This window comes from Eurosta solidaginis, chromosome 5 (assembly GCF_040869045.1).
Source record: "Eurosta solidaginis isolate ZX-2024a chromosome 5, ASM4086904v1, whole genome shotgun sequence".
Classification (NCBI taxonomy): domain Eukaryota; kingdom Metazoa; phylum Arthropoda; class Insecta; order Diptera; family Tephritidae; genus Eurosta; species Eurosta solidaginis.
Genome location: NC_090323.1, coordinates 7,996,387 through 8,021,288, shown reverse-complemented (window position 1 = coordinate 8,021,288; position 24,902 = coordinate 7,996,387). Strand labels below are relative to the sequence as shown.

Below are 24,902 nucleotides of genomic sequence, written 5' to 3'. Positions count from 1 at the left end.
GAGAATCTTAAAAGCATTTACATAATTTGCGTAATTCGATGCGGCAAGAGCGACGCAACCGCAATTGAAATATTCATTAGTGTCAAGCGGCAATCAGACGTAGAAAAACAACAACAAAAACGCAATAATTGTTAAGAAAAACAATTTTAGATGATCAAAAAAGAAATTTAAAACTCCCCTAAGGAATGAAATTCCTGAAATATTTAGAAACTGTTAAGCTCTAGGAAAATTCAAATAAATTTGTGTCTTGATAATTGAAAATGTAAAAGCGGATCGCGTTATCTTTAGACATCAGGAATAAAGTGCTACCTATGCCAAATGCACGCGCCACATTGCCGTACTGGAAACGGTGGGGGAACATGCATAAGGCAAACAAATGGCAGCAACCAAAAAAGGAAAACGCAGTAGCAACGGCAGCGACACACCTGGCAACTGACGCAGCACAAACGAAAACCACAGTACAGCAACAAATGTGGAGCGGTATTGGTATGCAGATGGCGGAAGAGGAGACGAATAAAAGTGGTAAGTGGCGAGTTTTAAATCACCGCCCACAACAACAATCGAAGTTACAAAAAATATTACACTATCGACAACAACATGGTACGCGCAAAAAACGTTATCGGCGAAGTTTAATGACATATCCAGAAAGTTTCGAAAGCATCGACTTAATTACGAAAACGCAAGAGCAATATGATGATGAAATGAAAGCGCAAGCCATTGAAATTGGAAATACAAAGGATAGTAATAGTGGCGGCTGGGATGACAAACACAGTAAAATTGCTGGCAAAAGTGATTACGCTGAGCAAAACCTTGAAATTGCTGAAAAAATAATACCAAAGTCAGCGGCGAAGTCGAAGTTGGGAATTAATAAAAGCGTAGAGGAAAAGCTGAACGATTTTGAGTTAATAACTCAAGCAAAACGCAAAGCAAGTGAAAAATTGGGCGGTTCCAATGTAGAGGGTTTTCTTAGAGTAGAGCCAAAAGAGGTGTTGGCAACAAATATGGCAGCGCGTACGGAAAGTGTGAATGTGACGCAGCGCTCATCAAGCGAGGTAGCTGACGCGTCAATACCAAATACCAAAACTGAAAGCAATTATGCGGCGGCAGAGGGTGGTAGTACAATGCTACCTTATGCGCCTAGCATAGATTTAAACGACGGCGAGGACGAAGCGCACATAAAATTTGGCAATAACCACATGAGCTCTAATTTTGAGCACAATGTCAATAACATGCCGCTAACAGGTAGCTATAGTAGCACTGTAGAAACTTTGAAAGACAGCGGTGTATTAAATCGCAATCATAGCTCCAGTAATGACAAAGAAATTGCTAGCGTCGTCGTCAAAGTAGTTAATGAGGGCGATATAACGCACACGTCTACACGCGATATATATGCTGACGCTGACGTGGCGTACGATTATGATGATGTGTTCAATGAGTCGTCTGGACAGCAGCAGCAAAAAAAAGTAGGCGATAAGTCATTGACGACCATTGCGAAAGTTTTATCAAACGATTTTGTGGATCAATACAATGAAGTAACAAATGTTACAAATAATGGTAGAGAAAGTATAAACGCTAGGCAAGCGAAAGTCTTTAAGACATCAGGTGTGATGGAGACTGCTAAGACTGCGCCATCAAAAAAAGTTAAAGCGCGTATAGCACACCTAGCAACTGTAATGCCATTAACGGAGGCGCGCCCAGTGCTTACTGTTGATGCGGCTGACATTTATGATAATATGACTGATTATGTTGAGAACGACACGCTACGGCAAGTTAGTAGCTCGGCTGAAGAGCTTGTTAACAAAGTTATCGAAAGTAATAAGAAAATTCTATTTAAAATGGCATCTAAAATTAATGGGATATCGATGACCACAGCCGCGCCGCATAACGACACTGTTGTTAAAGTGAGTCCTGCTGCCTTGCCAGGTGAAAAGGTGACGCAAGCTAAAGAGACAAAAATGAAAGTCTACAAATCATTAAAAATCGATACAAAACAAGGTAAGAAACTAAGAAAACATTTGGGGCGCCCACTACACGCACCTGAGCATGTTTTAGCGGCGGAAGTGGTGGAAGATGCAGCGGTGGCGCCACAGTTACTTGACATGATTATTGATGAACGTAATAAAATTGAGCAGCCCACAGCTTTGCTGGAGCGCAAACATGAAGTGGGTAAAAAAAACGTTGAAAAAGTGCTAGAAGAAAAGCAAGAAATTGTAGGCGCCTTACAAATTGACAAAAGCGCTACCACAAATTATGACAATAAAATAGAGTATAAGAAGCACAAAATTACAGAAAACAAGGCGCACCATGTTACGGACACAACGCTTCGCTATTCCGTAACTGATTTGGTAGATGTTGAAAACGATTTTCAAATAAATCGTCATTATGACATATCAAATGAAGCATTAAATGATAGTGAAAACGATAGCGCCGAAACTGCAACCGATGATAACAATAATGAGCGTGATTTAGTTGACAGCTATGATGATGTTGTCGGCGGGTATGTGGCTATGGTAACGCAAGCGCCCTCACTAGCTGCCGCAAGTATATCAAGTGCTATAAAAATTGATAAATACGAAATGAATGAGCGGAAAGATCAGCGCGCAACGTACGATGCTGAAGCAAAAGCAAGCACTGAGTTCAGAGAACTGCAAAATATGAAGGGAAATGAGCTAGAAATGACTGCAAATGAAAATCAGACAACCGAAAAGGAACTACAAATTAAGCTAAAAGGAAGTCAAATACAACAAAATAGTTTTAGTGGACCAGTTTCTGGCGTTGATGTTGATGATGTTGAGACAAGCACCACAACAACAGTTGATGAGCGACAAACGATGGAGATAAATGAGTATACGTCAGTTACAGTAAAAGCTATAGGCGATAGTGACACGCAGCTGACGAGAGGCGCAGCAAGCAAACAGCAAAAAAGTAATGTAGCAACATACGAAGGAGCTGCAGAAGAACTAGAGGAAAAAACCGAAACAAAATTGTTTAAAAATGACCAAATATTCATAGATCTAGCAAATTCTGAAATGCTAGTGACAGCTTCAGTAACAGACCAGACACAAATGACTAGCAGCAAGCTGGAGAATGAGTTTCAAGCAAGAAATTCAAAAAAAGTTGATGGCAGTGACGAAATAGATGAGCAAACTGACGATGTACAAGAAATAAATACAACAATAAAAATACTAAACCCTTTAATCCAAACAAAAACAGCGTCAACAGCTGTTGATGAGAGTCGAGTTGCAGATGAGCTGATGCTTAATGACGATTTAATACCACTACACAGCAATACAGCATACAAACCAAATACAACAAAACGCCACATCCACACTGTAGCACATCCCACCAACAACAAGATAAATACCAAAACAAATTTCAATATCGCAACTAATGACTATCATCAACTCAATGCTGGCGAGCTAAATGCGGACAACATTGATATTGTAAAATTAGAAGATACACACTCCAATGAAGATGAAATTTACAAGACCGTTGGGGGTATTCATGAAAATGCAAAATCGGCATATAGCAAGCAAAAAACGCACATCACAAGCCGACCTCCCATATCCACTAAGTATGCGCCTACCAATGTTGAAAATGAAATACTCAAAAATGGCGAATATAACGACGCACCTACTAGGTACGCTGATAAAGCGCCGCCCTTCCAGTTAAAAGCGCCTATTGTTAGTGAAAGATATGATGTACCAAACAAACATATACTCGTTAATGTAACGATAGCGACCGAAGGTGATAAAAACTCTGTTTATACGCTACATGTTGCCGTGCCACTCGGTGGCCAATCTCATGATCTACAGGAAGTGCTAACACACGAACGTGTACAGAGCGCCGAAGACCAAACAGCAAATATACAGCTAATTAAGCAACCAACACGTGCAGAAGACTTGCCACCGCGCTCTACATTGAGTCCATATTGTATAGCAGAACCACCACCACCCATACCAGAGTGCCCTTGCAAATGTGGCGATTTCTTAAAATTTACTGAAGCAATTCCAACAGAACCTGAGTCACTTAATAACGTTTATCTTAACCCCACTGCTACCACGACCAGTACGCCCAGCATAATCATGAATTCTATCCCTACACCACTCTTACCAATCACTTCTGCACCTGCAACCGTCACAACTATTTCAACTAATATTGCTACTGTTAGTGGCATTGCTGAAGTTTCTAATTCTTCATCTGATACTCCAACCGCTACTTCATTTACTAATTTGCTCGGTGTTGATGTCACTAATAATAATATTGATGCCGAAAATGAAATTAATTTGGGTGATGGCAACAAAATTGCATGTCCAGATGTTATGCCTATTCTGATACTTGAAGGTGATTGTTTGTTATGGTTAATGTCGTTTAAATAACTTACTAATACTTTTTAATTAAATCATTGACATCGTTGTAGACTAACAGAGTAGAAATTAATGAATGAAAATCGCCGCCTTATTAATTTATGCGCTCTCTAACTCTGCATAAAAGTTCATTTACTATATATTTAAGAGATTTAACCCTTCATTGCGCTACTTAGCTTATATAAACAAATGTATATAATTATCTAGATATAAGTGTGTAGGTAAATGAAAATCTATCATAGAACCGAAACTAATAATGTATGTAGGTAATGGTGATGTGAAGTACACATAACATTCAACAATTTTAACCTTTACTAAACACAATGCATATATGTTTATTGTTGTATATACATTTGGATACTCAAGGTTATCTGCTTATATTTTAATATTTTTACATAGTTTCTAAAAACAAAATACTCTACATAAAATATTTTTGTAGCTGATAACGAGCTAACGTGAATACCCCATCTTTTTTTTAATATAAAACAAAACGTAGCCAAATAACTATTTAGGTCTAATTCTCAACTTAAGAGTGTCCCAATTGCAACAAAAATTACAAAAAAACAGTTCTTCAACGCCAGGACAAGTAACGCATCAATCTTCAAATTTAAGGCATAAATATTTAGCATTTCAGTTTCCTGAAGAACAAAATATAGTCTATCCATGAAGGCAAATTATTGCCAATATATTCCCTTACTATACTCCACAGATGATGAGAAGACGCAAACGGAAACAAATACTTCAATACCGCAGGAGGTGAAGTGATAAGTCCGCTCAACGGTTTAAACTCGTTCCAAATCTTCTAGTGTACTGAACGTAGTTTAAAAATAACACCCGCATTTAAATTTTTTTTAAATTGTATGGGGTTTGGAAAAATTTGGCTTCTTGATCACGGAAGTTCCCAATTTTCCATGTCGTTTATTTTAAAAAGTGATTTCATTAAAAATGGCGCCCAAGAGTATACTACTAAAATGCGAATGCCCGGTTTTTCAATGCGAGTTCAAACTCCAGTTAAAGTAGACTAGAGTTTTTAACCTCGCCACTTTGTTCGATAACATAAAATTTTGCTGCTCCACTCAGCTAAAGCGGCCAAAGTGGCAGGGTTCTAGTCAACTTTAACTGGAGTTTAAGTATATTTAAATGTATCATTCTAGAATTCAAAATAAAAATACATCGTTACCTTAATTAGCAAAGGACCTTGACAATAGTATTTTCGAAACTGAGTTTTTCGCAGGTTTTGTTGATATGATATATTAAAAAATTAAGTCAAAATTCGAAAGTATTAGAGCCAAAAACAGAGTTAATCCACTATTAAATTTAAATTTTGTTGGTTAAGGATTAAACTAATAGCATGTTCATATGTACATACATTTACTAACACCATGCTCATCACCTTAAGTTCAGAAATTGGCAAAGTGACACAAAATTTTAGCACCCCATTAAAAAATGCATTACCATTTAATCTGTAAGAGTATTAACGAAAATTTGTGTTAATAAAAAATGTAAATATGAAAAGGATTAGCTATCAACGAAAATCAGCAAAACATCTTTCCACGATCTAGAGCGTAGCTGTTCGCTTTCAACTTTAAATGAATCGTCCTCTTGAGCACTGGCTGTTGAGAGCCAGCAATATTTGAAGAATTGGGAAGATGAGAGTAAAGGACATAATGTCTTTCCAAACGGAGCCTTTTGAATAATATGATTTTGTAAAAGCTGCAGGTTATTACCAAAAAAATTTCAATCCACATTTGAAAACTAACCACACCTCTTCATAAAATTGTGATATATATTATGATACTAAAAAAATTTAAAATTTCACCTTTCCATTGTTAAATATAAAACATGCTCATTCTGAAAAAAAAATTATTCCAGGCCCTAGATTCTCTTAAGATGAGTTTTGAAATATGTACTTTTCTTTCATATACATACTTTGTATGAAAAAAAAATTACATTTCAAAACTCACACTTACAGAATCCTTGCCCAGGGTACAAAAAATCCTCGATCTTTGTAAATTTCCTTGTAAATTCTCGATCAAAAATTCTCTTATAAGAAAATGTACCAATATATTAAATATCTAAATCTAAAACAAAAAAACGCTTTTTCCTTTTTCTCTTTTTTCGTATTGCACACGTTTTTTCTGTATGCATTTTCGAACATTCATCGCGCCTCCACATTTGCCGTTATATATCATCACTCATTGCGTTTTATGTTCACCACATTTCGCTCAAATATATTCGCTCTCCCACTAAATCCGATGCACACGCGATCGTATTCGATCACGCTCGCATACATACTCGCGTACCACGTAAAAAAAATAAAAAATATGGAATAGGCGCGAGAACTTTCCCAGCACGCAGTTTCCCACCAGATGGCACCACTTTCGGACAGATTACACTGGGTCAAAAGTTGACTAAGGAAATACAACCTTATAGTTATTGGAATGTGCAATTTTATCAATCAGAGCCGGCTTATGTAAAATTCGATTATACCATACCGCGTGGTGCTTCGATAGGCGTTTATGGGCGACGTAACGCTTTGCCAACGCATACGCAATATCATTTTAAGGAAGTGTTGAGCGGATTTACCGCGGGCACAAGGACCACACGTGCAGCACATGTAAGTACTATTTTGTGTGCTATAAATATATGAATAGGTATTTCAAGATGGTATGTGATAAGTTATGGTATATGAACTTATAAGTATTGGTTATTTTTATATTGTATTGCTTCATAGTTATTAACTTACCCAACTAATGCTTAAAATTAACCAATCTGTTTCTCTCTGTGTTTTTCTTGTTTCTCATCCTAAATACACCAACTCATACATACAAATGTTGTCCACATACCGTTAAATGTTCCACAAACCAAACACATACATCAATACATATTCATTTGGCTTTTCATCGCTACTGCTTCATACGTAACGTGATCAATCTTGCGCGTGATCTCGCTTGCTCCTTCGCCCTTTCTCTTATGCGCTCGCTCATCCACATGTACAGTTATCGATAACACGCGAAGTTACGCGCTACATGGAACCGGGTCATTGGTTTGTTTCACTGTACAACGATGATGGTGACGCACAAGAGGTTTCCTTCTATGCCGCTATAGCGGAGGATATGACACAAAACTGCCCGAATGGCTGCTCTGGTAATGGGCAATGTCTCTTGGGGCATTGTCAATGTAATCCCGGCTTCGGTGGTGACGATTGCAGCGAGAGCGTATGTCCAGTTTTGTGCTCACAACATGGTGAATATATTAATGGCGAATGTATATGTAATCCGGGTTGGAAGGGTAAAGAATGTTCGTTGCGTCACGATGAGTGCGAGATTGCCGACTGTAATGGACACGGTCACTGCGTGAGTGGCAAGTGTCAATGCATGCGCGGTTATAAGGGGAAATTCTGCGAAGAAGGTAATAAAAGAAAATTAAAGCCCTTTAAATGTGTGAGATAAGCTACATGCGACGGAACTTAAATTACAAGCTTAATCTAATACGCATTAATATTTGATGTTTTCTCTATTTCCAGTTGATTGCCCACATCCGAGTTGCTCAGGACATGGCTTTTGCGCTGATGGCACATGCATTTGCAAGAAAGGTTGGAAAGGACCCGATTGCGCTACAATGGATCAAGATGCTCTGCAATGTCTACCAGACTGTTCTGGTCATGGTACATTTGATTTGGATACACAAACATGCACTTGCGAGCCCAAATGGAGCGGTGATGATTGTTCGAAGGAATTATGTGATTTGGATTGCGGTCAACATGGGCGCTGCGTCGGTGATGCCTGCGCTTGCGATCTTGATTGGGGTGGTGAATATTGCAATACGAAGCTATGTGATACGCGTTGTAATGAACATGGTCAGTGTAAGAATGGCACATGCTTATGTGTGACCGGTTGGAATGGTAAACATTGCACGATTGAGGGTTGTCCAAATGGCTGTTCGGCGCATGGACAGTGTCGTGTGAGTGGCGAAGGACAATGGGAGTGTCGTTGTTATGAGGGCTGGGATGGACTGGATTGTGGCATAGCGCTCGAACTGAACTGTGGCGATAGCAAGGACAATGACAAAGGTAAGTGCGCTCAAACAATTTTTTTTAGTTCGATCTTAAAATTTTGTTTAATTTGCACAGACGGTCTCGTCGATTGTGAGGATCCCGAGTGCTGCGCCAGCCATGTTTGCAAGACATCACAGCTATGCGTGTCGGCGCCCAAGCCAATCGACGTATTGCTACGCAAACAACCGCCAGCCATCACAGCCTCGTTCTTTGAGCGCATGAAGTTCCTAATAGATGAAAGTAGTTTGCAGAATTATGCGAAACTGGAAACTTTCAATGAAAGGTTGGTTCCAATGTGCTTGCCAATTGAGTTTGGAAATTAGGTTTATAAAAGAGGATATGGTATTTAAAAAATTCAAATAATATGCAATCGGTCAAGAATTTTTGTTTAAAAAACCAGAAACAAAATTGTTGTTTTGCAGAAATATTGGTTTTTAGTGTTTATATGTATAGTGGATGTATGAATATCTTACTGCAGGAAAAGTCAAAAAACAGTAATGCCTAATGAAAACTAGTTTGCCTTTTTTAAGTTTTTACGTTTTGATATATATTTTTTGTTTACGTGCCCTTGTCCTAGTATGCCCATCCTCAAAAAAAAATTATCCCAAACAAAACGAAAAAAATTGAGCACCAAAAATCACTTAACTGTAAATAAATCCCACTAAATGTCCTTTGTATTGCACCAGTAACATGCCGTCATGAAAGTAGGAAACTAAATATAAATATAGGAAAAAACAACCAAAATTAAAGGGCGGATTACGCGCGCAAAGGTAGCGCCAAGCGCGCAGTGTTAGTTTTAAAAGTACTACTTGACTAGTTTTGACTTGCTTTTGAAACATAAAAAAATGAAATGTATTTGCAAAGCATACAATCAATAATTCAACGCTAATGCAACTAATTTTCTCTACTCTTTTCTTCTCTCTTACACGCGCGCCCTAAAACTACTACCAAAAATACTACTAACTACTACTACCAACATCACTGCTACTACTTTTATTACCATCATTACCAATGCGTACACATAACAAATTTACTAATATAAAACTCGATTTGTTCGATTCGAAAATGAATTTGTTTTGAAATTATGCATAACTTTCGGCTCTTTCACTTTGCTCCAAAAACAAACAAAAAACAAAAAAAAAACAAATTTATCAAAACAAACTAATTGTAATAAAAAAAATCATATCGAAATTCATTTAACACTAACAGCATTTTTTGGAATTATTTCAATGCAAGGTAAGCAAAAGCGCTCAAACTAAAATAACTAACTACTTTCAAAGAAAGTCGTTGATTGTTTATTAAAATACTTTTTAAGTTTACTCATTTCTTTAGTTTAGATTTTCTCTTATAATTTTTTCAAGTGTTTGTTAAAGTTTACTTATTTAAAAAGAAACGTCCATTCATCGCTCATTCGAATTTTTATCTCTTTTATTTGATACTCCTAAAATAAAATAAAATGTATCCAATTCAAAATTAAAGTTTTTTTTTTTCTCCGATTACCTTAGCTTAGTATCCTGCTCTAAAAAAAAATACAAACTCATGTAAATAGTTTAAAAAAAGTTCAATTTTCCTACCCAGCAATTTCGTACTTATTGTACTGTTTTCTTCTATGCAACTATGGGAAAAGCTCATAGGCCATTACTCCGTAGTTCGATTCGAAAATATGTTGATTCTACTCGAAAAGCTAATACTTTCTTTGGAGCACTAGTTCGAATTCAAATTCGAACAAATTCACTATCGAAACGAACTAAAGAGTAAGCGCCTTGAAAAAAAGGCGATACAGTTGGAATAAGTACATTTACTACTTTTCTTGTCTATACTTATTTACATAAAAAATAAGATGAGCATTTTCTTTAGATTTTGATAAAGAGCTTTAAAAATTGTATTAAGATTAAAAAATTCATCGGTTGAATTTGTTAGGTCTTTTATTGCTTTTATTTCTTCTTTTTAATCTGCATTTATTATTGTAACGCTATGTTATGTTACGTTATTTTGTATGCTATGTAGCGTTTTCTTTGTTGATTTTTGTTTGATTACTTGGTTTTTGTATTCTTTAGTTATTTTTCAATTATGTAATGCTATATTTTGTTTTGTTGATTAATAATATTTTATTTTACTTTATATTGTCTTACGTTTTATGCTGTTACGTTGTCTATTTCATTACATTTTTTCGAAAAGTACTTTTATGTCTAGCTTATGTTGTTATCCTTTAAAAAGTTTATTTTTTTTAAGTTCATTTTGGTTTTGCTTCCTAAATCGTATTCTCATTTTTTTAAGCTTCCAATTATTTCTACTAATAAAATTCAAAACAACCATTAATTTAACCGAACATTTTAAACTGTAAATATTTTTAGGATTTTTTAGGTTATGTTGTGCGTTGCTCAACAACTTTAGTTAATTTTGAGTTGAAATATTTCCTTCATAGCTTTCAGTCAAAATTTTACGCGCCTTTACAATAAAAATAAAAAAAAATTGTTAATAGCAACCCTGCTACTAATAAAAAATGGTATTTAGTTAAAAAATAATATTAAAATAGATTTTAAAAGTACCGTTATCAAAAGCGTCAATATTCAAACATTTACACCTTGTAAAGTATCGTTCGTTCGCTGTTTCGCTCGTTCAAACTTCGTTCAATTTGTGTACCTTACGTCTTTTTATGTTTCTATGTGCGTGTCTACTTTTTCTTATAATTTTTTTAAGTGTATTTTTAATTTTGTTTATTTCGAAGTTTAATATTATTTATTTAAGTAGTTCATTTATATAAATGTATATCCGTTCCTTAGCGCCAATTGTTTCATACCTTTTTTTTAATTTTTTCAATGCTTGTTAGTATAATTTTGTTAAATTTTTCGTCAACATTAATACATAACAATTTTACGCTCTTTAAATAGTATTTGATAAACTAGTATAATATTTCACAATACTTAGCGCTCAAGCCTAATTTTTCTCACTCTCTTTTTTCCCCTCAGCCGTTCGGCCGTTATACGCGGTCGCGTCGCCACCTCACTTGGCATGGGTTTGGTGGGTGTACGCGTTTCTACCACAACGCTTCTCGAAGGCTTTACGCTCACACGTGATGATGGTTGGTTCGATTTGATGGTCAATGGCGGTGGCGCAGTAACACTCCAATTTGGACGTTCACCTTTCCGACCACAGTCACGTATCGTACAAGTACCTTGGAATGAGGTGATCATAATTGAAGTGGTTGTTATGTCAATGTCAGAGGAAAAAAGCCCAGTACCAGTACCGCATACTTGCTTTTCACATGACTACGATCTTATGAAACCGGTAGTGTTGGCCTCGTGGAAGCACGGCTTCCAAGGCGCTTGTCCTGATCGCTCGGCCATACTGGCTGAGTCGCAAGTAATACAAGAGTCACTGCAGATACCTGGTACAGGCTTGAACTTGGTATATCATTCTTCGCGCGCTGCCGGTTACTTGTCAACAATAAAACTACAGCTGACACCCGAAAGCATACCCGAATCACTGCATCTCATACATCTGCGCATAACTATTGAAGGTATACTCTTTGAGCGCGTTTTCGAAGCTGATCCGGGTATAAAATTCACCTACGCCTGGAATCGCTTGAATATTTATCGTCAGCGCGTTTATGGTGTTACCACAGCCGTTGTTAAAGTTGGCTATCAATACAGCGATTGCAAGGATATTATTTGGGATATACAAACCACCAAATTGTCTGGCCACGATATGTCCATTTCGGAGGTAGGCGGTTGGAATCTTGACATACATCATCGCTACAATTTCCACGAGGGTATACTACAAAAAGGTGATGGTTCTAATATTTACTTGAAGAACAAACCACGCGTCATACTAACCACAATGGGTGATGGTCATCAACGTCCACTCGAGTGCAATGATTGTGAAGGTTTGGCGTACAAGCAACGTCTACTAGCGCCAGTTGCTTTGGCTTCCTCACCCGATGGCAGTTTATATGTAGGCGACTTCAATTATATACGTCGCATCATGACTGACGGTAGTATACGCACTGTAGTAAAGTTGAATGCCACACGCGTTTCATATCGTTATCACATGGCGCTTAGTCCGCTAGATGGCACGCTGTACATTTCCGATCCAGAATCACATCAGATTATACGTGTACGTGATACTAATGATTATTCGCAACCCGATAAAAACTGGGAACCCATTGTCGGATCGGGTGAACGTTGTCTTCCAGGCGATGAAGCGCATTGCGGTGATGGCGCATTGGCGAAAGATGCAAAATTAGCTTACCCCAAAGGCATCGCCATCTCTAGCGATAATATACTCTACTTTGCCGATGGCACAAACATACGTATGGTAGATCGCGATGGTATTGTGACCACGCTAATTGGTAATCACATGCACAAGTCACACTGGAAACCCATTCCATGTGAAGGCACATTGAAATTGGAGGAAATGCATTTACGTTGGCCCACTGAGTTGGCAGTTAGTCCTTTGGATAACACGCTTCACATAATTGACGATCACATGATTTTACGCATGACACCTGATGGACGTGTGCGTGTTATATCCGGACGTCCGCTGCATTGTGCCACCACTTCAACTGTTTATGATTCGGATTTGGCTACGCATGCAACACTTGTTATGCCACAGTCGATATCCTTTGGCCCTATGGGTGAGCTGTATGTGGCAGAGAGTGACTCACAGCGTATCAACCGCGTGCGCGTTATTGGCACCGATGGACGTATTGCACCATTCGCAGGCGCAGAGTCGAAATGCAATTGTTTGGAACGTGGTTGTGATTGCTTTGAGGCGGAACACTTCCTTGCCACGAGCGCTAAATTCAACACTATCGCTGCACTATCAGTTACACCTGATGGCCATGTGCATATCGCTGATCAGGCAAACTATCGTATACGCTCTGTTATGTCGAGCATACCTGAAGCGAGCACTTCGCGTGAATACGAAATCTATGCGCCAGATATGCAAGAAATTTATATTTTCAATCGATTTGGTCAACACGTTTCCACAAAGAATATTTTAACTGGTGAGACCACCTATGTGTTTACCTACAATGTCAACACATCTAACGGTAAACTGAGCACCGTCACCGATGCAGCGGGTAATAAAGTATTCCTTCTGCGTGACTACACTTCACAGGTCAACTCCATCGAGAATACTAAAGGTCAGAAATGTCGTTTACGTATGACACGCATGAAGATGTTGCACGAACTGAGTACCCCAGATAACTACAATGTAACCTTCGAGTATCACGGACCCACTGGACTGCTAAAGACCAAACTTGATTCCACTGGACGGTCTTATGTTTACAATTATGATGAATTTGGCCGTCTCACCTCAGCTGTTACACCTACTGGACGTGTCATCGACTTGGTGTTCGATCTTAGCGTTAAGGGTGCACAAGTAAAGATTTCCGAGAATGCGCAAAAGGAGCAATCGATGCTTATACAGGGTTCAACCGTGATGGTACGTAATGGCGCCGCCGAGTCAAGAACATCTGTTGAAATGGATGGTTCAATGACTAGTCTAACGCCATGGGGCCACACCGTGCAAATGGAAGTGGTGCCTTATGCTATCTTGGCTGAAATCAATCCTGTCATTGGCGAAAGCTATCCAGTACCAGCTAAGCAGCGTACCGAAATTGCTGGTGATTTGGCTAATCGTTTCGAGTGGCGTTACTTTGTACGTCGCCTGCAACAAGGCAAGCAAGGCAAAGGACCACGTCCTGTGTCACAAGTCGGACGCAAATTACGTGTGAATGGTGATAATGTGCTTACACTAGAATATGATCGTGATACACAATCAGTTGTTGTACTCGTTGATGACAAACAGGAGCTGTTGAATGTGACTTATGATCGTACTGCACGGCCTGTAAGCTTCCGCCCGCAGTCAGGCGACTATGCGGATGTTGACTTGGAGTACGATCGCTTTGGACGTTTGGTTAGCTGGAAATGGGGTGTGCTGCAGGAGGCGTACACTTTTGATCGCAATGGAAGATTGAATGAAATTAAGTACGGTGATGGCTCATCCATGGTTTATGCCTTCAAAGATATCTTCGGCTCGCTACCTCTGAAAGTAACTACACCACGCCGCTCTGACTATCTGCTGCAATACGATGATGCGGGCGCGCTGCAGAGCTTAACAACGCCACGCGGTCACATACACTCATTTTCGCTGCAAACATCTCTTGGCTTTTTCAAATATCAGTACTTCTCGCCTGTTAATCGTCATCCATTTGAAATTCTCTACAACGATGAAGGTCAAATACTGGCCAAGATTCATCCACATCAATCAGGCAAAGTGGCGTTTGTGCATGATTTCGCAGGACGTTTGGAGACAATTTTGGCTGGTCTCTCTAGTACTCATTACACATACCAAGATACGACGAGTCTCATCAAATCTGTCGAAGTACAAGAACCTGGTTTTGAGCTGCGTCGTGAATACAAATATCACGCGGGTATACTTAAAGACGAAAAAGTGCGCTTCGGTTCGAAGAACTCGCTAGCTTCTGCACACTACAAATACTCGTACGATGGCAATGCGCGTTTGAGTGGTATTGAAATATCAATCGATGATAAGGACGTACCTACTGCGCGTTACAAGTACAGTCAGAATTTGGGTCAGTTGGAAGTGGTACAAGATTTGAAGATAACGCGCAATGCCTTCAACCGCACAGTCATACAAGACTCCGCTAAGCAATTCTTTACCATAATCGATTACGATCAACATGGGCGTGTGAAGAGCGTTCTTATGAATATTAAGAGCTTTGATGTTTTCCGTCTTGAGTTGGATTACGATCTACGCAATCGTATCAAGTCACTAAAGACCACTTTAGGACGCTCAACCTCATTCGATAAGATAAATTACAATGCTGATGGACACGTAATTGAAGTAGCCGGCACCAATAGTTGGAAATATTTATATGATGAGAATGGCAACACCGTCGGTATTGTGGATCAAGGCGAGAAAATAAATTTTGGCTACGACATAGGCGATCGTGTCATACACGTGGGTGAAATAGAATTCAACAATTATGATGCTCGCGGCTTTGTGGTGCGTCATGGCGAGCAAAAGTACCGCTACAATAATCGCGGCCAACTCATTCACGCCTTTGAAAGGGATCGCTTCCAAGCGTGGTACTATTATGATGACCGAAGTCGTTTGATTGCTTGGCATGACAGTAAGGGCAATGTCACCCAATACTACTACGCTAACCCGAAGACGCCGAAGCTTCTCACACACGTGCACTTCCCTAAGTTGGGCAAGACATTGCGTTTCTTCTACGACGATCGTGATATGTTAATTGCGGTGGAGAATGGCGATCAGCGTTATTACGTGGCCACTGATCAAAATGGCTCACCGCTTGCGTTCTTCGATCTCAATGGTACAATAATTAAGGACGTAAGACGTACACCATTTGGACGTATTATCAAAGATACCAATCCAGATTTCTTTATACCCATCGATTTTCATGGAGGACTACTGGATCCCAACTCACGATTAGTTTACACTGAAGGACGTCATTATGATCCTACAGTTGGTCAGTGGATGACACCAAAATGGGAAACGCTTGCTACAGAAATGTCAAATCCAACTGATGTCTTCATCTACCGCTATCACAATAATGATCCTGTTAATCCTAGCAAACCGCAAAACTACATGATCGATTTGGAATCATGGCTACAACTCTTCGGCTATGATTTGCGCGATATGCAGAGCTCCAAGTATACTAAAGCAGCGCAATATGTACCACAAGTATCAATCAAATCAAACACGCTTGCACCTGAATTCGGCGTTATTTCTGGGCTGGAATGCATCGTGGAAAAGACAAACGAAAAGTTCAGCGATTTCGATTTCGTACCAAAACCACTTCTAAAAATGGAGCCAAAGATGCGGAATCTACTACCCCGCATCAGCTATCGACGTGGCGTGTTTGGCGAGGGAGTGCTAATCTCACGCATTGGCGGACGCGCGCTTGTTAGCGTAGTTGACGGTTCGAATAGCGTAGTGCAAGATGTAGTCTCATCCGTCTTTAATAATTCCTACTTCCTCGATTTACACTTCAGCATACATGACCAAGATGTATTCTACTTTGTCAAAGACAATGTACTCAAACTGCGCGATGACAACGAAGAATTGCGACGACTCGGTGGTATGTTCAATATATCAACACACGAAGTTACCGATCATGGTGGCACTGCGGCTAAAGAGTTGCGTTTACATGGTCCTGATGCTGTGGTGATCATCAAGTATGGTGTCGATCCTGAACAAGAAAGACACCGCATACTCAAACATGCGCATAAGCGCGCCGTCGAACGTGCGTGGGAACTGGAGAAGCAGCTCGTAGCTGCAGGCTTCCAAGGACGCGGTGATTGGACTGAAGAGGAAAAAGAGGAGTTAGTGTCACATGGTGATGTAGATGGCTGGATCGGTATCGATATACATAGTATACATAAATATCCACAGCTTGCTGATGATCCCGGTAATGTAGCGTTTCAGCGTGATGCGAAGCGCAAGCGAAGAAAGATCGGTAATGGGCATCGGGCGGCGAAAGCTCGTAGACAACAATTGAGAGTAATGGATTTGAGTGCGTGAGTAGGCGACGAGAGCGGCAGTCAAGAGTATGAGAATAGAGAGAGTAGTGAACAAGGGATAACTGTAACGATAGTGAATAATGCTAATGATGTTGCTGTTGCTGCAAAAAATGAGGGTGTTCAGTTGAGAAATGGTGTGCACGAGTATGAAGGGAAAATCGTTGATGATTATATTATATTTGGGAATCGGAATGTACGTAAAATCGCCACCACTACCCAAAACGAATTCCAACGAAAAGCTGAAAGTGCACTAAATGTCAACAACAACAATAGCAGCATCGACAATAGTAGTGATGGCGAGCAAGAGCAGTACACTGCTGAGCAAGAACTCAATGAAGTAACGGAAGATAGTGACGAAGAAGACTACAACAACCAAGATGAATACTACTACAATAACAAAAACTACGAACAGCACTACTATCGCAGCAAAAATATAAAAATAAATGCAGAAAACGACTTATATTATTAGCGATAGCAACCAAATAATATTAGATGTTAAAATAATTTAAAATGAATAACTAAGAGAAAATTTAATTATGAAAAGGGAAAAATTTGTAATGGATATAAGTTGAAATTGTGTGCGAGTACGTTTAATTAAAAAACAAAAAATATCAACATGTCTGTGTGAAAAAGCCAGTATGCTAAAAATCTAGAAATGAAGAGAAATAATAATAAATATAATATTTTTCAACGAAATTGAAAAAAATTAAAAAAAACTTAAAATGCAGAAGTAAAAATTTGAAAACAAAATTATTAGGCATTAAACAATAATAGCATTCAAGGCGGATGTAGCTCGTAAAGAGCTAATGCAAAGTAACAGTAATTACAAAAGCAGTTAAAAGGGATTATTTTTTTGAAGAACAGCGCAAAATGTTATGAAAGAGCAATGAAAAGCAAATCGAAAGATTAAAAAAAATTTATATTGACAGTAAAAGATCTAACAGCGAACATTTTTAAGCATTTATTTTGAGGTTATGTAAGGCCATTGGGCGAAAAGTCTTAATTTTGTAAAAAGTAAAAAATATATAAACCATATATCCAAGCGCTTAGCTATTAGTTGAAGAAAAAATTATAAAAGAAATAGCAAATTAAGAATTGAATATACAAGAGAATAAAGAGGGTGGAACATAAAAAAAATTTCATAAAAAAGTTAGTGTAACTGGATGTTTTTGTATAATTGCAGGGTTAAGAAAAAATTAGGAAGAAAAATAGTTTTTGATGCAAAAAATAGAAACGTAGTTTAAAAAAAAATGTTAAAAAAGCAGGCATAGAGTAGCAAAATTTTATAATTTATTCGCGTATTACATCTTTTGTGTTTTTTTATAAATTTTTAGTATTGAAGCTTTTTAAGTTTTTGATATCAGGATTTTTAAATTGCTTATGTAAGAATTTTTTGAGCACATTTAATATTTTTTCTATACCATTCCATTTTTACGTATTTTTTATCTTTTTAGTTTTATCTGTTTTCCTATTTGTTACACAAATTTTTTCTAAATGCAATTTTTCAATTTCTAAAATTTAATTAAATCTTGGTAAATTTTATGTTATATTTCTACTTCCCCTTTTTTATTTTTGGTTCTAAAATTTTTTTAAATTTTTGTTTCTGTCTTAGCTCTTAAGTTTTTTTTTTTTTTTTTTGTGGCAATTTTAATCAATAATATTTTTTAATCATATGCTTAAGCTTTGTTTGTTTTATTTGATTACTGGATTTATTCATTGTTTATATTTTTTTTTTTTTTTTTTCAAATACTCAGCGTTTGTTTTTTCTAAAAAAGTTTTTATAGGTTTAAATAGTTTCTTTGCTTGCTTTTAGTTATGTTTTCACATTATCAGAGCTAAAAGTTGTATAGAGAAAATTGCATATTTAAAACTTTTTCAGCCGCAATGAAGGAAACGTTTTTTTAACAGAATTTTGTATGTGATTTATTACGAAGAAGGAAGAAGTCAAAACCGTGTAATAGATACTTATTACTTACAGTGGCACAGTGGCACTCAAACCGTGACACTCAGTTATAATACCCATGTGAATTCGATATTGTGCGCATTTGCACAAATCGTAAAAGCTTGTGTCCGCTTTTCGCGCGATCTTATTTGTATGGATTTTGTTTTAACCTCCTACTCATACACTGTGCAAAATCGTAAGTTACAAAAGTTTTACATTGCAGTTGCATCAACTAAAATATTGGCCAAATCTTTGAATTTGCTTTTCAAATTATTGAACTCAAAAAATATTATAAAATTCTGCTGCGCCTACAACAATCATCACACCTTTTTGTTCGTTAAAAGCCTTCGCTCATATCGAATATTTTATACCACAACAAGGTTCTAATATAATTGATTCATTTGCAATCCAATTTCGGAGGTAAGCAATGCCAGAATCATCTTTGTAGTTAACCAATGCATACTCACAAATATCTCGTTTACACTTAACATAAAAACTAAATGCATTTTAAAAAATTTGTGATATACGAACTATTCTCGAATCCGAATCCACTCAACTCGTACATTATTTGTTATTAACTGTTTTCAGTAGAAATAAAAACAAATAAATAATTTGCATGTCAACTTTTAAAAAACTTTAATTTTGCTTTAAATTTTTTAATAATTTTATACTTATATTACATATACGAGTACATATATATAGGAGTAATTTTAAAATTGCTATAAAAAAGTTATATTACGTGTTGATATTTATTGAGCTTTACGGCCGATTTCAAATTATAACCCAAAACGCTAAGTTTTCCTTTTTCTCCTATGCATTTCGATGCTATTTTGCACCTTCTTCAGGGAGCCTTATTATTTCGTAAGTCCAAAATACTAAAATCAACGCCGGAGAACACTGTCAGTGGTGCTACCGTCGTAATGTTATTATCGCTTAGAATGAGACCATTGACAGAGCGAAATTTTTCATCATTGCGATAAATTAGCTTACACACTCCTTCAAACACAGCACGATTACCAAGATTTACTATCAAATCGAAAAATTCGGGTTGGTAATTAAATCGAGCCATGTTTAATATGCCACTGATGCCATTATCACGTTCCATACACGTGTTTAGCATAAGGTGAGATTTGGCCATGTCTAAAGGCACCAACATTAAATTTTACTTGAAGTTGAACGAAAGAAGCATCTGAAAGCTGAATTCGAAGGTTCTGGTCGAATAGTTTGTTTATAGCCGCTTTAGAAGGTGGAAAATAGCACCGAAATGCATAGGGGAAAAATGAAAACTTAGTGTTTTGCCTTATAATTTGAAATCGGCCGTAAAGCTCAATAAATATCAACACATAAATTTAAAATATTGGCCCAACAACAAAATAAAAATCAACAAAAGTTATATTACTATTAGAAATGCCATTTATATTTTTAATACACTTAAAAAATTGTTTTGAAATAATGGATATACTTTTACTTTAAAATTAGTATTAATAAATGTTTCTAAAATTATATTATATATATTTTTTACTATGAACATGATTTTACTCTCTATCAATATTTTTTTTATATTTTATATTAAAGCTTCTTTGTAGTGTATAAAGCTTTTTAATCGCGTTATTTTGGTGAAACATTTGTATACAAGAGACTTCAAATATTTCAAATTAACGTGCTAACTCTATGCCATATAGTTGAGTGGGATTGAAAATCAGAGCTACGAGTGTCTTGATTGCTTTAAAAGCTTTCATAAAAGCTCTTTGACATAAAAACTAAAAGCACATTTGAAAATGGTGAACACTGGTTTTCAAAACTTTTGCGATTATCAGTCTTAACTTATTTGTGCATGAAAAGATTTCTACCGTATTTTCAAAGAGCTTAAACCAAATAATAAAATGAAGTCTTTGTAAGCCTAGCAGCTTGCGAAAGCTTCACTTTTTACTTTTTACAATTTCGCACAAAATAAGTAATTAATACGCAAGGTTTCTCTCCCGTGTGTGATTTAAAATAATTTTTTATGATTTATTAGAACGCATGAAGCTTTAATGGGATCTTGCTCATGTATTCCCATGTATAGTCTTTTCGGATATATCCTAGAAGCTTTTTGATGCAGTTTTACTTGACCAACAAGTCTCATTCATCATCATAATCCACTGAAAAGCACAAAAGCTCGCTTTAACCTTCCACATAAGTATGTTCGTTCACTTGTTTTTCTGTCATTCTACTCATTTTGAGCTACAACTATACAATATTACAACTACTAAGAATTATACTCTCAACGATTTATGATTATAATTAACTATTCTTCATTAGCTTTTTCATTATGCGTATAAAATTATTAACAATTTGTAAATTTACATTAAAGCTCTCATTAATCGTATGAATTAAAAATTATTATTATTATTGACTATTGATTAATGGCATTCTCTAGTGTTATCTAATTAAGGAATTATTAGGAATACTAGATTAAAAAAGAAATTAGAATAAATGCATATAAATAAATATAAAATTTGTAAGAACACCGTGTAAAATAGACATACACCTCAATATCCTTAACCTTTGGTAGGTGCTAAGTGATTAGGCTAACTAAAAAATTTGAATAGGACGACAGGTTGACAGTATGTATAAGTAAAAACATAAATACAAACTTATTTAATACAAAAAATAAAACAGCATAATATTGCAGATTTTTGTAAAAAAAATAATTATATGTAAATCTGCTATATACATATATAATACATACATAGTAATTGGAGATTGTGTTAGTAATTTTAATATACTAAATAAAGGATGCATTGAAAAGCTTAAGATATATTTTTTAAGAAAAGACACATTAAATTGTACACATTTGTGTGTGTTAGTTTGAGCAATATATTTTCCACGCAATCTGGCAACGCAGTGTGAGTTGGGTATACGATACCCCTCTGCACGCAATTGAGTTAATAGCTACAGTTTAGTCCCAATATTTGAAAAGTGTTGTATAATGTAAAATAATAAACAAACAAAACAACTTGTATGTAGTATAGTTATATTTAAAATTAACAACTAGAATTATACATAAGTAAACTGTAAAAACTGCAATAATTTCAAAATGAAAAATAAATAAAAAAATAAGCAAAAAATATTTAAGGTAAGTATAAAAGGCAAAAACCATGCAAAACAAAAAAAACATACCAAAATTATGACTGATACAAGGAAAATTTCAAGAAATAAATTAAAACAAAAATAAAGTAATTAACTTTAACTCAAGAAACCCCCAATAAATAAAAATGCATACATTGTTTTAGCTTTTTTTTCTTTTTCACACATATTATTATTATATATATATTTTTTTTAAGTAAATACATATATAAAATGTAAAACTCAAATGAAAACGCATGAGTTAATGCAAAATGACGTAACAAAGTTAGACCGAAATAAATGTGTACTTGTAACTGTATTAAATATGAAATAAAAAAATATTATTAAAATAAAGATACAAAAAAATATAATGTTATTTTAATGCTTGTTGATAATAGAAGTAAGTAAAAATAATATATGAAGCTTCACTACTAAAGAAAAATCAGGGCTCGAATCGTAACATACGATCACGGATCGGCAACCATACGAAAGAAAATTACGTGATACGTCAAACGTATAAACAAAATGGGATTATAACATACGATAGCAAACGGAACGTAATTTCTTTTCAATTCAAAATAAATTTTACGATCCACATTAGTTTGGATTGTATTTTCAGCTCACAATAGATTTTGAACTGTCAAATTGGTTGCCAAAAATATAAAAAAAAGTAAATAACTGCGGCGGATCCAGTTTTGTTGTTTTGTTTGAGCTCCAATAATAGCGAAGGCGATGAAAAGATCGTCCGAAGGCAGTTAAGAGAGTGCAATAACTCTTTGGACTTATCGAACAAAGCGTAAGCATATCATTTATGTATTATTCCTTTGTAACAGAAAATTCTTGCAGTTTCTTGAAGAGATTTCACTTAACTTACGAAGCTTTTAGTTACTTTCTGGAGAAGTTAAATTTTAAGCAAGCCGATACCAAAGCGGGTGTCTCGCCATGAATTCCGCCAATATTTCCTTTTGGCTTGGATTAAGCTTGTTGTTGTTGTTGTTGTTGTTGTTGTTGTTGTTGTTGTTGTTGTTGTTGTTGTTGTTGTTGTTGTAGCGATTAGGTTACTCCCCGAAGGCCCCGGGGAGTGTTATCGATGTGATGGTCCGTTGTCGGACACAGATCCGATACGCTCCGGTAACACAGCACCATTAAGGTGCTGGCCCGACCATCTCGGGAATGATTTATATGGCCACATTAAACCTTCAGGCCATCCCTCCCTCCCCACCCTCAAGTTCCATGAGGAGCTTGGGGTCGCCAGAGCCTCGTCTGTTAGTGAAACGGGATTCGCCGCTCGAAGGTGAGGTTGACAATTGGGTTGGATAAGCTATATATTGCGCTACACAACCCCTTGAATCCCATTAAGCTTGTTTGAATCCGACCTTTGTTAATATGTAATACGAGTTTGAAATGTATTATATTTTGTTTTTATTCAAATATTTTGAGAATTTTCTTATCTACATTTTCAATGAAATTTGTGTGTATACGATCGCTAGTTTGTGTTGGAATGAAAGTGGAACGTAACGTGTACGTTCAATCACTCGTCACGTATGTTGCGATTCAAAATTACGATCGAAGTAGTATGTTCACGTATGTCATAATCCGAAAATCATGTTTTTACGTGTCGAATTATACGATCACGGATTTTACGATTTGGCCCCAACATAGGTACACTCGCAACTTTTTTGTAGCCACCAGTATAAATTTTCATCGGCTTTCAAACTGTTCGCTACGTTTGTTAATCGGTTTATCGATAACTACTGTCAATTTGTGTATATCTCAAAAAGTTCTTGTTCCATCATTAACCCTTCAAGGCAAAAATGGGAATATATTTCCTTAACCAAGCAAGATTTTCTGAACTCTTGTCTTGCATTGTATAGCCACCGACTTGTAGATTAATTCACAACTTGATTCAAGGTTCTACCATCAACGGTTAAGGCGCTAGGTGCATTAATCGGTTTCTATATAGATAGGAGTTTATTAAATGTAAAGTAGTTATGTGGGACATTTGGAACATATAACATCTGCCTAAAAGTATGCAACGTTCGTTTTGAGTTAGAGGAAGCAACAAAATTGACACACACACCCACACGTATTAGTGAAAATTGTCTGCCTTAATAGTTCTGCGAGCCTGGTAATTCATCAAGATGCGAAAAACGCGAATGGAAAAAAATGTCCGCGGCGTTGCCGGCATATATTTGATCTGTGGTATTATTATTATATATAGTTCGTAAAGTTGCTTAGTGGAGATTCTAGGTTCAATTTTTAGATGGGTCTTGCACAATAAACGATTTGAAAATAGCAGACGGTCAAGGCTGGTTATGACATTCCTTGTTAAAAGGAGTGCGTGCAGAAGATGCAAACGCGCTTTATCATTCCACAATACCCTTCCAAATAATTCTGCTGCCTGCTTTCCGCCATATACCGGATCTATCAATTAAAATTATGGTATCACCAGCGGTGGGCTAAGCCTGACCATCGATCAAAAGATCTGCTTTGACGACGTGGAACCCTATAAGTCTTGTTGCCTACAAAAGTCGGGTAAGTAGAAGTCGTGGATCGAGCATCGGGTTCCTGATCCCTTGAAGATCATTGTACAGGCGTGTAACCAGTCCGAAAATTTCATTCTGCAAGCACTTTGAGTACATTTCGGTTTCGAAATATGCCGTTCGGCGTCGGCATAAAAACTCAAGCGAGAAATTTACAGGTGTGGATCGGTCTAAATCTCCTCCGAGTCCTGAATCTTCCCATAATGGACTTTAGTTTGGGCGGTCTGAGGGTAAGGAGCGCAATCTGGCGTGTTGTGTAACCGCAAGTAAACTTTACTCTTCCGACCTTCCTGGCAGTGTGCCAAGTCG

The 24,902-nt window shown here is 36.7% G+C and overlaps 1 protein-coding gene across 9 annotated transcripts in view; it reads left to right on the top strand.

Moving 5' to 3' along the window:
* Ten-m (teneurin transmembrane protein Ten-m) overlaps window positions 1–22,421 on the top strand; it is a 671,948-nt gene extending 649,527 nt beyond the window's left edge. For 7 of the 9 annotated variants that reach the window (XM_067757094.1, XM_067757093.1, XM_067757088.1 and 4 more), the window contains exons 6-12: window positions 289–4,344; window positions 6,701–6,984; window positions 7,367–7,778; window positions 7,894–8,439; window positions 8,500–8,707; window positions 9,634–9,660; window positions 11,394–22,421. In XM_067757094.1, coding sequence (XP_067613195.1) covers window positions 289–4,344; window positions 6,701–6,984; window positions 7,367–7,778; window positions 7,894–8,439; window positions 8,500–8,707; window positions 9,634–9,660; window positions 11,394–17,001 — 11,141 coding nt within the window. In that variant the 3' untranslated portion in view covers window positions 17,002–22,421. The remainder of the gene's footprint in view (window positions 1–288; window positions 4,345–6,700; window positions 6,985–7,366; window positions 7,779–7,893; window positions 8,440–8,499; window positions 8,708–9,633; window positions 9,661–11,393) is intronic. The other 2 variants (XM_067757095.1, XM_067757096.1) reach the window with 2 other exon arrangements.
* Window positions 22,422–24,902: the final 2,481 nt, after the last annotated feature.